The sequence below is a fragment of the Canis lupus genome, chromosome 2 (assembly GCF_048164855.1).
Source record: "Canis lupus baileyi chromosome 2, mCanLup2.hap1, whole genome shotgun sequence".
Classification (NCBI taxonomy): domain Eukaryota; kingdom Metazoa; phylum Chordata; class Mammalia; order Carnivora; family Canidae; genus Canis; species Canis lupus.
The window spans coordinates 15,576,347-15,590,288 of record NC_132839.1 but is presented as its reverse complement, the minus strand read 5'-3'; the positions used below and the strand labels follow the sequence as shown (position 1 = coordinate 15,590,288).

Here is a 13,942-nt window from a genome sequence, read left to right as displayed (position 1 = left end):
GCTTCAAATCATATGTTGAAAATTATAATATTAAAGTCTTTTTTTTTAATTTACTTAAGCAACTATAAGGAAAACAAAATTTGTCAAAAACACATAGAATTGGGATGCCTGAGTGGCTCAGCCGTTGAATGTCTGCCTTCAGCTAGGGCCTGGATCCTGAATTGAGTCCCTCATTGGGCTCCTTGCAGGAAACCTGCTTCTCCCTTTGCCTCTGTCTCTGCCTCTCTCTCTCTCTCTCTCTCTCTGTTTCGAATGAATGAATGAATAAAATCTTTTAAAAAAACAGAGAATGAGTTTCAGGTGATGTTGCTCTTATGTTCTTACCTCCTCGATCTCGGGCAGCTAAACTTTGACCCCTTCTTAATGTGATGTCCAATTGGTACATTCCGGGATCAGCCAAGGGGACATCTGCATTACTGGTTCCAGCAGTATTTATTTTCTGAAAAATAAGATATATACAAAATATTAAATTTATTGTTTCTTTCCTATTTCTTCCAGTGGGGGACCATATATAGCTTCATTCAAACTGGAAGAATTAGTCAATAAAGTGAATCATCCTGTACATTCACATGCCATAACCACCCAGTTCTCTGAAGGTTTTTAAATTCATGAAATTCTTTAGACTCAAAATAAAAACATGGTATTTATGGGAATCCTTATTTTTACTCAGATTCGAGATAACAAATATAATATGAAAAACATTCCCCATGGAGAGCCCCACATAACTCAACTAAGGAAGACTAACATAAGAATAGTGTCTCACGTAAAAACAAAATCAGTGACGAATGGAGAATAAAGGTATGCAAGAACAGTTGATTTCCATAGAACCGAGCTGAAAATTAAAGTGATTTATTCAGGTAACTGTGTTGGCTCATTTATCTGTACAAAAGGGTCATACTGATGGATTATACTCTTCTATTTCAATCCCAACATAAAATATGATGTAATTATATAGAAATAAATTTACCCAGCATTTTGACAGTATTTGCAAGAAATAAATACTCAGTGGGGCTAAATTTCTAATGCTGCTTTCTGTAGAATAAAAGTGCACAAGCTATTTCTAGAACTAAAGCTACCCCTGTAGAATATCCTTTGTAATAATACACTATTAATTTATAGGCATTAAGTTAAATAAACACTTGCAAGAGGAATAGCTATAATTAAAACCAAAGAAACAGAGTAAAAATTGTATAGGTGATATTTTATACTTTATGCCACATTGAATACAACAGGAAAACTTACCTTTCTTTGCATATTTGAAATGATTTTAAATACCTATAATTTCTCTTCCAATTCAAAAAGAAATATTCTTTTGTTTTGGAATAATAAGCATGGATAAGGTAAAAATTTAGATGCTGGTCTGACTCTTCTAGTTCTACAGTTCATATGAAATACAATTATAAAGCAGTTATTTTTCCATGTTTCAAGACCAAGAAAGAAGCTTTCCTATAGGAGCAATTATCATTTAAAATAAGAAGCAGCACAACTTTGACAGATAACCCACACTCCTCATCTCTCCTCTGGTAACAATAAAAAAAACTCCAATTCCTTTCCTGGAACCCCTGTTCCCACATGACAGCACTGTTCCCCCAGTGGCTCAGGCTAAAATCAATGACCTCTTCGCTTCCCTCTCCACCACATTCAAAAAGTTGCCAAATCCCATCCACTCCATTTCCACTGCCATCCCAACTCCTGATGGTCTTTCTCTTTTAATTCCTATTACCACTAATTTGGATCAGGCTTTCAAACAATAGAGAAACAAAGGTGAAACGATTGTCTTGCTCTTCCCTCAAATATCAGATTGCCCCACTTCCTTGGGGTTACCAATTATAACAACTTAGCATATATCCTTCCACATGTTTGAAGACCTTATATAAATATATACATATAGGCTTATTTTTCTTTGGTTGAGTTTTCAGTTGTTTTTTTTTTTAAAGTATTATATGTTGCCTATTGTTTCACAATTTCTTTAATTTAAAAGTGTCATGGGCACTTTGCTAATTAATACATACAGATCTATCCAGTTATTTTTTTTCAAGGTACATCATTTTCCACAGTGTAGGAGTACTATAATTTCTTCAATTATTTATCTATTGATGAACATATGAGCTGGTTTTGGTACTTGCCATTACAAGGACTTGGGATTTTATTTCACATATAAGATGAATTTTTCCAAAAAAGCTTAAATAGGGGATCCCTGGGTGGCGCAGTGGTTTAGCGCCTGCCTTTGGCCCAGGGCGCGATCCTGGAGACCCGGGATCGAATCCCACGTCAGGCTCCCGGTGCATGGAGCCTGCTTCTCCCTCTGCCTGTGTCTCTGCCTCTCTCTCTCTCTCTCTGTGACTATCATAAATAAATAAAAATTAAAAAAAAAAAAAGCTTAAATAGTTCACACTACTTTTGGAAGTATTTCCCATATTAATGTATTTCATATATTTCACTAGTTAGGATAGGATGTTACCAATCTTCAAATCTGGAGGGCAAAAAATGTTCTCTCCCTCTAATATACATTTCTGGAACTATGGTAGGGTGTCTTCTAACTAGTGTAAATGGCAAGAATGACAGTTGTTCACTGCACCACACAGAAGATGCCAACTAGGAAAGACAGGAAGCCAATAGTGGTCTTCTAAACAACTTTTCAAAAAACAGTTTGTATGTGGGTCTAGTTAATAAGTAAAATTTAAATTCAAATCTAGCAAGCATCTGTGAAGCACCAAGTATGTTCCAAGCCTTCCATTATGTTCTTGAATATACCTTATTTCAAAATAAGCCCAAGTCATAAACCCTAACTGTAGATAAATTTACCACTTTCTAAAAATGGAATAAAATCTATAGGAAAGGAGACATTTCCTACCCCCTTCCCCCCGCATTCTCCTCTAGTACTTTGATAGGAATTTTAAAGAAATTTTGAAAGTTCAGATGGCTGCATATTTGGTAGTTTTCATTGTTCTACACAGTACCTCTTGAAGTTTAAAGTTAATAATTTATAAGGCACCTGGTATATTTTAAGATGTATTATACTATATGGTCGAGTTGAGGTATTTTCATAGGTAATTTTAACTATATTAGGTTTTAAACTTTTGCTGTTTTAGAATTTAACACTCAGTTAAGAGATAACTTCGCTGGACTTATATTTACTGTCTTTTAAAAGCCTGAATAATATTCCTCTGTGTGTATGTATCATATTTTCTTTATCCATTCATCCAATGACAAACATTTAGGTTGTTTCTATATTTTGGCTGTTGTGAATAATGCTGTAATGAACTTGAGAATGTAGATCTCTCTCCAAGATACTGGTTTCATTTCCTTTGAATAAATACTTGCCCTCCCCCCCTTGTTCTCTAAGTCTTCCTACCCAGTCTTCAAGGGTCATTTCATTAGCACTTATATCTTTCTTGTCCATTATCACATTCTATCTCAAATGTCATATTTGACATTTTAGATGGTAAACTTTTAAAATCAGGGAATAGAGTGTTAAAGAATCAATTGAACACAAATTGTGACAGAGGCAATGAAAAGAGGAAGATGTCTTTAAGGACACATGATCTAGCTGAGTAGACACAAACATGGGGGTAAATAACAAAGTTGGTTATTCATAGGTGGTTTTTTCCCTCTTTTTCTCTGCCCATGGATGGCATCTGATCTGTTTTGGCATCTTCTGTCATGAGGAATCTAAGTATACCCTTATAATCTTTTCTAATATACAGTGCTGTAGACTGCCATTACCAATTAATCAAAATTGGCACTTATAATGAAACCCTGTCCACTCAAGAGCTGTAATTAAAGACAGACTGTGCCACAATAGAGTTATTAAGTCATTGGGAGAGCAGGAAAGAAAGACCAATTATGTGAGAAGAATCTGGGGTGGCCTCAGAGAGATGTCAATGGAATAGCGTGTGAAAATATTGATAGGACTGTGATAAGTGAAGGTTCGGAAAACGGAGGATGGGAAAATCAATGAGAGCCCAATGATGAGTATAAGTGGTCCTTCACTGGATAGTGTGAGAAATGAGGTGGAAAGGAAGACTCATATGCAGTAACACCAGGCTGAGGAGAGTTTCAACCTATGGGCAACACGAAATCATTCCAGCTTTTGAAGAGAGAAGCAATATAACCAGGCCTCTTTCAACAAACATTTAGTGTCTATCTGCTTTGGGCTAAGTGCTTAGATTTCAAAAATAATCAAAACCAGGCCTTTTCTCTCCATCGGATAGAAAAGAGAAAAGAAATCCTGTGGATATAGAAGTTATTTAAAAGGTTTTATAATGCTCGAGTTTAAGTCACAAGGGTCTGATCTGATTAGTGGTAATGGAAATAAAAAGTGAATTTAGAGATATTGAGAAGATTCAATCAACTAAACTTATCAACTGACAAGATGTGAGAGATGAGGGAAATGGATGGATGAGTCACACGGAAGTCTGAGCTGAGCCCCTGAGAGAATGGTGGTGCCAGCAGTGTGAGAGAAGTAAGCTCCAAGCCATCACAGTGGAAACTTCCAAGGATACCTCCAAATCTCTAAAAGAAGTATGTCAAAAAGTTAAGAAGATCTCAAGAGTTTTCTCTTCTCAGGCTCACTGAAGTGGTTCCAAGAAGAAAATCGGTAGGCTGATTACAGAGATACTAGAAATATAATTTTTTACTGTAAAGTATCTTTCTAAGAATGTTTAGTAAGTCCCCAAATGTTAAGATGTGTTAGGAAAGATATATTTGAAGTGCTAGGTATATATACAGCTCTAAAACAAACTTTGTCATTTTAAACTTTTTTTTTCAAACTTAACATTTATTTAGTGACCATTATGGAAACTTCAAATATATCTTTACCCTTCCTAAACTGTCATGTTCCACACACTTAGTTGCTATGTTTAAACTACTTTATTGAGGTATGATTGATGTGTAAAAAGCTATACATATTTAATATACAATTTGATGAGTTTGAGGATAAACATACATCTGTGAAGCCACCACCACCATCAAGACCACCAACATATCCAGCATCTCCCAAATCTCCCTCCCATCTCTTTTATTATTATCATTTTTTCATTTGTGGTAAGAATAGTTAATGAGACATCTACCCTCTTAGAGAATTTTAAGTATACATTACAGTACTGTTAGCCAAAGGCATTATGCTACATAGCAGATCTCCAGAATTTATTCAACCTGCATAACTGAAACTTTGTACTCTTTGACCGTTACCTCCCCTTTTCCCTTATCCCTTGCCCTGGGCAATCACCATTCTCTGCTTCTATAAGTTTGACTATTTTAGATTCTACGTGTAAATGAGATCACACAGTATTTGTCTATGTTTGGCTTATTTCACATAGCATAATGTTCTCCAAGTCTATTCATATTTTTGCAAATGGAAAGTTTTCCTTCTTTTTTATTTGAGGTAGAATGTTATTCTATTGGTATGCAAAAAAAATAAATTTCCTCTATTCATCCATCAATAGGCATTTAGCTTGTTTCTAAATATTGACTATTATGAATATGACAATAAGCATGGGAACACAAGCTATCTCTTTGAGATCTTGGCTTATATTCCTTTGCATAAATTTCAGAAGTGGGATTTCTGGGTCATATGGAACCACAAAACCCTCAAATAACCAACACAATCTTGATAAAGAACAAATCTGGAGGTATCACACTTTCTGATTTCAAACTATACTACAAAGCTACAATGATCCAAAGAGTATAGTACTGGCATAAAAAGAAGACACGTAAACCAACAGAACAAAATAAAAGTCTCAGAAGGAAACCCATACATCAGAGAAGAAATACACAGTCAACTAACCTTCTGTAAAGGCACCAAGAACACAAAGTGGGGAAAGGATGGCCTCTGTAGTATATGGTGTTGTTAAAACTGGATATCCACATGCAGAAGAATGGAATTAGACCTTTATCTTATAACATATGTGAAAATCAACTCAAAATGGATTAATAAAGACTTAATTATAAGACCAGAAGTCGTAAAATTCCCAGAAAAAAAAATACTCTTCAATATGGATCTTGGCAATGAATTTTTGGGTATTACACTAAAAGCACAGGTAATAAAAGCAGAAATTGACCAGTGGAAGGACATCAAATTAAAAAGCTTATGTGAAGCAAAAGAAGCAATCAACAAAATGAAGATAATCTACAGATTGGGGAAAAAATTTATAAACCATATACCCAATAAGGGGTTATTATCCAGATTTTATGAGGAACTCATACGTCTCAATGGCAAAAGACACACAAACTGATTAAAAATTGGGAAAAGTCCTGAATAGACATTCCTCCAAAGAAGACATACAAATGGCCAACAAATAAATGAAAAAGTGCTCAACATCCCTATCAGGGAAAAGCTAACTAAAACCACAATGAGATATCATATCATAGCTTTTAGGATGGCTACTCTTAAAAAAAATAAAAGATAACAAATGCTGGTGAGAATATGAAGTGGGAATCCTCAGGTGGGAATGTAAAATAAATGCCTCACTCAAAGTCTGAAATTCAGAGTTCTAGACACAGAGGATGAAGGAGGTTTCTGTGACAACACTCAAAGTTTTGGGACTGAAGTCGAAAGGCTGATGCAATGTTTGAAGTTGTATATTTTGATTAAAAGTCAGAACTTTATCAGGTCACTTCTGAGAAAGTCAGAAAAAGAATGTGGAAGAAAGGGACTCTGAGAATTTGAAAGGAAGCATTTATAAGGATTATGTCCAGAGCACCTACATCTACTCTATCTGCCACTACTTTTCAGAAATCTTTTCCTCCACATTCCTGGCTGGCTTGAAGCAGGGCCGTTACCATCAATGATGTCGTCAAATTTCCTCATAGCCAACCCTTCTTTCCCTCATTTAAACAGATCAGTGGTTCTCAACCTTGAGGGCTTTGACTAGGCACGTAGGAGCTCTGGGGGTGGAATCCAGGCAGCAGTATTTCCTCTTACAGGTCCTCAGATGATTTCAGTATGCAGCCTAGCCGGGCCCATTGTGCTAATTATAAAAACACATCTTTGAGAAGGCTCACATACTAAGAATTTCCAGACTTTTAAAATGTATATCATGAAACATCTGTCTGCAAAATATGTGGAGGAATCAATCTGAGAGTCCCTGTTACTTTTAGTTCTGCTGCTTAGGAGACCTTTTTACTCAGGAAGAAAGCTTCCACCAGGAGATATAATGGTGCTGAGATGGATTAAATGTTGAGAGTGACACATTGCCTTTTTGAGATTCTCATTATAGGCAAAAATAGGGTTATTCTATTAGCTGGGGTGGTTGATCATTATCATCAATAGGAAATGGAGGTACTGTTGCAGTGTACAGGGAGGGAAAAGAGTGTCTATATTGTAGGAGATTTTCTTGAATGCTCCTAGTACTGCCATGGGCAGTGGATTGTAGATTGGCTCATTCCATACATGTTTCATACACTTAGGCCATGCTCAGTGCAGCTATCAACAAAATCCACTTAAAGTTGAAAACTCATGAAAACTCTTACATTTTCAACTTTTCAAATTTAATAAGCTTGTCAAGGAAATCAAGAGGCATCGTTGAGGATTTCTACTTAGTCATTACCAATTTCTACTTAGTCATCTCTCCTAGTTCTTATGACACTGAAAATATCTGCATGGTGCAAATCTCCGTTATATGGAAATCAAAGATCTTTAAAACTGAAGTCTCAAAACCAGAACTCAAAAGCCGCTGAGGCATCCTAAGTTCAATGACACTCCATGATTCACTTACCATGGCAACATTATGATTAGTTGGAAGTCAACTGACTAAATAACTTTAGAAACTGAAACCACACAGAATGGGGAAAATCCATGGTAGCCAATGGGCATGCTCCACTAGGTATGTCAGTCATAGCGAGTGACTCATCCACAGCCTGCCCTGAAAGAATAGCTTATGCTTGATGTGAACTTAACTTCCCTACTCCTTCCCTTGTTCCTAACTGATTAGACCTGCAGCTGGCTATCTGAACTAAGGGCAGACAATGCCAGACTAGTTAGTGATAGGTTGTTATTAAAAAACGTGTTATTGGGCAAAGGTTGTTTGTATTAAGTTCAAAGAGAAGAAAAAAATTACAAGTGGCTGCTAATGCCAAAGGGTCATGATAGAGACTGGAGAGGCCATGAAGGCCCATGTATAACCCCAAACCAAGAAACCCATGCTATAACTAAGCAGAAGTAGAAAGCAGGATGCCACCGTGTAGCAGGATGTAGAAACAGACCAACTAAGCACAGTCAAGTATGACAATGGGTGGGCAGAAAAGTGAATATCTGCGAGTCACTAGTGTTGAGGCACTGAAGGAGCTCTGCGACTTGAGGGCTGGCTGCTCCAGGCTCTGTGCTCTTGGAGGGCTATGGTCTCTGATCCCCTTCTTACCTCCTTTGGCTTTGTTTGAAACAGGTGAAGGAAGTCCTTGGCTCTTACAACGGAATAGGTCAAGAAAAGAAAGGAGCAACAAGAATGAGCAAGAGAAGCATGGAAACAAGAAAGCAGGCAGGTAACATGGGAAATCCATGAGCACTCAGAGCGCAGTACTACAGGAGAAAGTGAGCCACACAGAGGCTGCAGGCAAAATTGCCCTGTGCCTCGACTTCTCCCTCCCTCTTTCCACGCAGGGTTCACTGAGGTCCACATACAGATGCCCCTGAGATGCTAGAACTCCTCCCACAGGTCAAATAAGGTCAGTGCTCTGCAGGTACAAAGTGAAGAAAACTTCATGATTTTATTAATATTGGCAGCAAGAATTGGGAGAGAAGTCTTATGGTCAGGGGACCATATAATTAATCATTCAAACTGAGAGTCAAAGGGGGTGCTCTTATTAGCCAGAGGCACAACCAGGCATTAAAAAAAAAAAAAAAAAAAAAAAAAAACGGTCTCAGAGAAAATAGGATGCGTGTTATACTATTTAACAAGTTAGCTGTGGGCTAACCAGAAAGATATACTACACCAAGCAGAAAAGTCATCACCTGGTCACATCAAAGCTTTACTACGAAGTTGCTTTTAGGACTGAACTATAACTCTGGGTCGAATTCTGGGAATTTGATCTTGCAGTAGTCCAAACACAACAAAATGGGCCTATAAATACTCAGGCCCACTAAAGGGCAATATTTAACCACTGCTGAAAAAGTACAAAATTCAGTACTCACAGAATGTCTTTTCCGGGACTCCCACAGCACTGATTACTCACCCTTGACTTGTCTGCTAAATTGACTTTTGTGGAGCCTCACTTCATTATAGCAGATAACTTTTTCCACCCACACATACAGTATGTAAAATAACTTAAGCCAAAGGAAAGCAAATAAAATTCTCTTTTCTTAACCTTTATGTACATGGACCCACTCCTTTTTGGAATCAGACCCTGTACCCAACCTTTGTGGTAACCAGATGCAGACTCTGATGATGAGGTGCAGGTGTTGAGGTCAGCTATTTAACTTGAGCCCCAGTTACTCATCCCCTCTGCACCTTCATTTTCTCTTTAACAGGCAGTAACACATATCTTACAAAGAACTCTTTTGCTCTCTTTCTCAAATAAATAAATAAAATCTTTAAAAAAAAAAAGTACATCATTGTTAAGGTGACTCTTCTGCTCTCAGTGCTACTGTATTACTGGATAACTACTACTTCTACTATTTCACCCAAATACTTGTCAGATATGAGAGCATGGTAGATTTTATTTTAACTCTTCTGAACTTTTGTCTCCTGGGGAGTTCCCAAGCACACTTTTCCTTCTCCAAAGAAAATCAAGCTGCATTAAAGCACAGAGTCACCAGCATAGAAACCAACTCCAAGAAGAAAAGATTTGTCAGAAAAAAGCATCATGTACAATAAACAAATTATTGATTTTTTTCTTCCTTGCCATGATACTTTTGCCAATAAATGTTTTAATAAATTAGACCAGTTCTATGATTTCTAAAACTTGAGCAATACCCACAGGAAAACATTTTGTTTCAAAGGACTTGAAATTCTGAGATTCCAACAGAGAAGCTTGTGTAACAGATATTATAATTGATGCTAAACATTCGGGGGAGAAACTTCTAGTGTATCTATGTGTGTTCATATCTATAAAACTGGCACTGCAGGTATCCATAGCCTCAGAGCTTTTATGATGAACAAAACTTCTTATAGACTTAAAAGAATACCCCTACTTCTTTTGGAACAATTCTAATAGTTTTTACAGGTGTTTTTTATTTGGGCTTCTTTTTGAGAACTCAACTATTTCTCTCAAAGTTAACTCCAGAAAAAAACAAAGAACCAGAGTAATATTGTACTATTTCTATCAGTATCAATTTTCTGGGAATAGCATATGGATCCTTATAGTAAGATTATATAGGAATCTTTCCAAAAAGTAATAAAAAATAACTCTAGGCAGCATAAACTCAACTTTTTTTTATTTCAACACTCGGTTTTCTTGGGAGAAAAGCATGGAGGTGGTAGTTTTTCTGAATGGGAAATTAACAAATTTTAGTAATTAATCTCCAACTGCACACTTCCCCAAACACCCAAAGTTGATCTCATCCTCATTCAGCATTTCCCTTCCTCCCTCACCCATCCCTTCCCTCCCTCTCTCCCTTCCTTCCTTCCTTAACTATGTTTTAATCCCCTCCTGGATGCTCAGCACAGAATTAATGTTATGGAGAAAATAGATATTTAATTACAATCTTTGCCTTCAGAGACTACCACTGAAACAGTTTTGCATGTGAAGTTTAAATGCCACCGTGGAAAAACAAGACAAAGTATTGCATGACAATCAAAAATCAAGACACTATTTCCTCCTCCAACCTACTTCTTTTCCTTTTTCTTCTGGATGTGGGTTTGAGGCATCATTATGGAATGCCCAGCCATCTAAGCTAGAAGACCTGCACCTATTAGTCCTAGACTCCCAGGGTACAACCATGAAATCCTATGAATTACATCTTAAAAATGCTTCTTTGGTCACCTTTTCCACTACTCCAGTCTATGTCTTATCTACTGCACAGGCCAATTGTCATAACCTCCTGCCTGCTCTCAGACTCTGATTTCTTCTGTTCATGGAGTCATTAAAAATCATTCTTACGGAATATTTTTAATCATATGGGCAAATGCTTAGGAAAAAGCAGTAGAAAGTATGACAAAAAAAAAAAAACCCTGCATACAGAATGATAATAATTAGGTTAAATATATCTATGCATTGAAAAAGATACGGGAAGGAAATATGACATGTTAATAGGGGTTATTCCTGTGGATAATGAGACTAAGGGTAATTTTGCTATCTTCCTGTTTTTCAAAAGTTCTCGAATTTTCCACAAATGTATAGTATTACTGTAATAATACAAAGACTTAAAAATAAAACTAATTTCTGCTGTTTCTACCCTTTGACCACAGTATTAAGGATACTATGGAATAGAGTTTTATAAACTTGCTTTGATTCAATAAATGCCTCTACATGAGGTAAAAGACATCAATGTGCATTGTCATTTACATTGCAGATGAAACTCATGTATATTTTATTACTTTTAAACAATCTCATGGCTCTAGGTGCACCAGCATGCTTGAAGCAGGATCTCACACACTCAACTGTGCAAATAGCAAGGTATTCCCCACAGATATAACCAAGGTACAAAGGTGGAAGTGCCATGGAGTCCAGCACAAAGTGTGCCTCAGTGAATACTGTGACAATTTCATTATTTTCTACCTTTGCAAACCCTGGCAGAAGAAGTGAAGAGTTTTCAAGCAACAAAATACATAACACAGTACTGGATTATAACACCAAGTGTAAAATAAATATCCATGAGGCCATATTGATAATTTGAATAAATAATTGAATAAAGAAATAAATGGGAAGGGCTACTTAGGTGTCTTAGGTGTCTCAGTCTTTGCCTTTGGCTCAGGTCATGATCCCAGGGTCCAGAGATCAAGCCCTGCATCTAGCTCTCTGCTCATTGGGTCCCTGCTTCTGCCTCCTCCTCTGCCCGTCCCCCTATGTGCTCTCTCTCAAATAATTAAATAAAATCATTTAAGAAAAAGAAAGAGGGCAGCCCCGGGGTGCAGCGGTTTAGCGCTGCCTGCAGCCTGGGGTGTGATCCTGGAGACCTGGGATCGAGTCCCGTGTCAGGCTCCCTGTATGGAGCCTGCTTCTCCCTCTTCTCCCCCTGCCTGTGTCTCTGCATCTCTCTTTCTCTCTCTCTCTGAATAAATAAATAAAAAATCTTTAAAAAAATAAAAATTAAAAAAGAAAGAAATGGGGAGAATAGACAAATCTATGGTGCAGAAAAATTCAAAATTATTTATGGCTCCTCAAGTAGTTTGAGCATAACACTCCAGCTCTTCAATGTAGGCTGCATATAGTGGCTTCCAAAAGAGAATGGGGAGAAACCTAACAAACACTACCTCAACCAGGTGATCAAAGTTAAATACAGAAAAGTCATGCTGAAAAAAAAAAAAAAAAAAAAGAAAAGTCATGCTGATAGCATATTTCCATGGTGAGAATGGCACTTATCTCTGTGGTCTTCTTCCCTAAACACACAACCTCTGCCTAACCATGAGGAAGACACCAGGCAAACCTAAATGGAAGGATATTCTATATCCTATAAAATATTCTATAAAATATCTGACCAGTATGACTCAAAACTATCAAGGTCATCAAAAACAAGGAATGTCTAAAAAATGGTCACAGCCATGAGCAGCCTTAGGAGACATGAAAACATAAATGAAATGTGGTAACTTGGATGAGATCCTGGAACAGAATATGGACCTTCAGTGAAAACTGAGGGTCTGAATAAAGTATGGATTTTAGCTTATATTAATGTATCAAAATTAGTTCATCTTTTTAGACAGATGTACCACTCAATGTAATATGTAAGCAACAGGGAAAATTGGATATGTGATACATGGAAATCATCTGTTCTCTCTTTATAACTTTTCTGTAAATCTAAAATACTTTAAAGTATAAAGTTTTTGAAAGTTTCTACACAGCTAGTTCTTTCATGTAAATAACCTAGTCTCTGGTAGGGGGCAACTATTCTTTTTTTTTTTTTTTAAGATTTTATTTATTTATTCATGAGAGACACAGAGAGAGGCAGAGACACAGGCAGAGGGAGAAGCAGGCTCCATGCAGGGATCCCGACATGGGACTCGATCCCGGAACTCCAGGATCACACCCTGGGCTGAGGGCAGGCTCCAAACCGCTGAGCCACCTGGGGATCCCGGGGGCAACTATTCTAATTTGGTTTTTGCTTAGTAAGTATAATGATACACTTCATAGTAAGCATGTTAGTGATAAATTAACCTAACAAATTTCATAAACAAGAAAACAGAATGATGTGTAAAGGATATATATTAATTATATTTAATCAAAATAATTTTGTAGTATGACTGCTATTACCATTTCAACTGCAGGTAACTGAAGAGAATGCTAACAGGGACCATACACTAGGCTAGAAGTCACAAGATTTGGGTTTTACTTCCTACTCCTCCGTAAAACTAGCTTTACTATCTTAGGCATATAACTACCCTCTCTGACCTTCAATTTCTAACCTGTAAAAAAAGGAGGTTGATCTACTTTACTTCCAAATTTCCTGCTCATTTTCAAAGGAAAGAGAACAGATTATAGTCAGATTTTTTTTTCCTTTAAATTTTTCCTCCATCATCCAATTGCTTAGGTTCTCATCTTACAAAATTAGGATAAAAATAGTACCTACCTGCTAGAATTGTTGTGAAAATTAAATGAAGTAACATGTGTGAAACAGTATCCTGTGTGAAAAATATAGTATTTAGACCCTGCCTTTGTACTATTAAGAAGATAGTCTGATTACAGATAAGAATATAAACTAAATGGTATGAAAGCTAGATTAGTATCTAGTTGAGACTTTAAGGCATTCACAAAGGAAGCACTGTAAAGGAGAAGTCTGAGCAGTTGTAGAAAGTCACTTGTCAGGGATAAATATGGACATTTCTCAATTTTCACAGATCTTCAGAATCCT

The 13,942-nt window shown here is 36.8% G+C and overlaps 1 protein-coding gene across 18 annotated transcripts in view; it reads right to left on the bottom strand.

Annotated features, from left to right (window-relative positions):
* The window catches only part of MCTP1 (multiple C2 and transmembrane domain containing 1), a 527,670-nt gene that overhangs the window by 291,815 nt on the left and 221,913 nt on the right, over positions 1-13,942 (bottom strand). For all 18 annotated transcript variants that reach the window (XM_072791100.1, XM_072791166.1, XM_072791128.1 and 15 more), the window contains one exon: positions 325-439. In XM_072791100.1, coding sequence (XP_072647201.1) covers positions 325-439 — 115 coding nt within the window. The remainder of the gene's footprint in view (positions 1-324; positions 440-13,942) is intronic.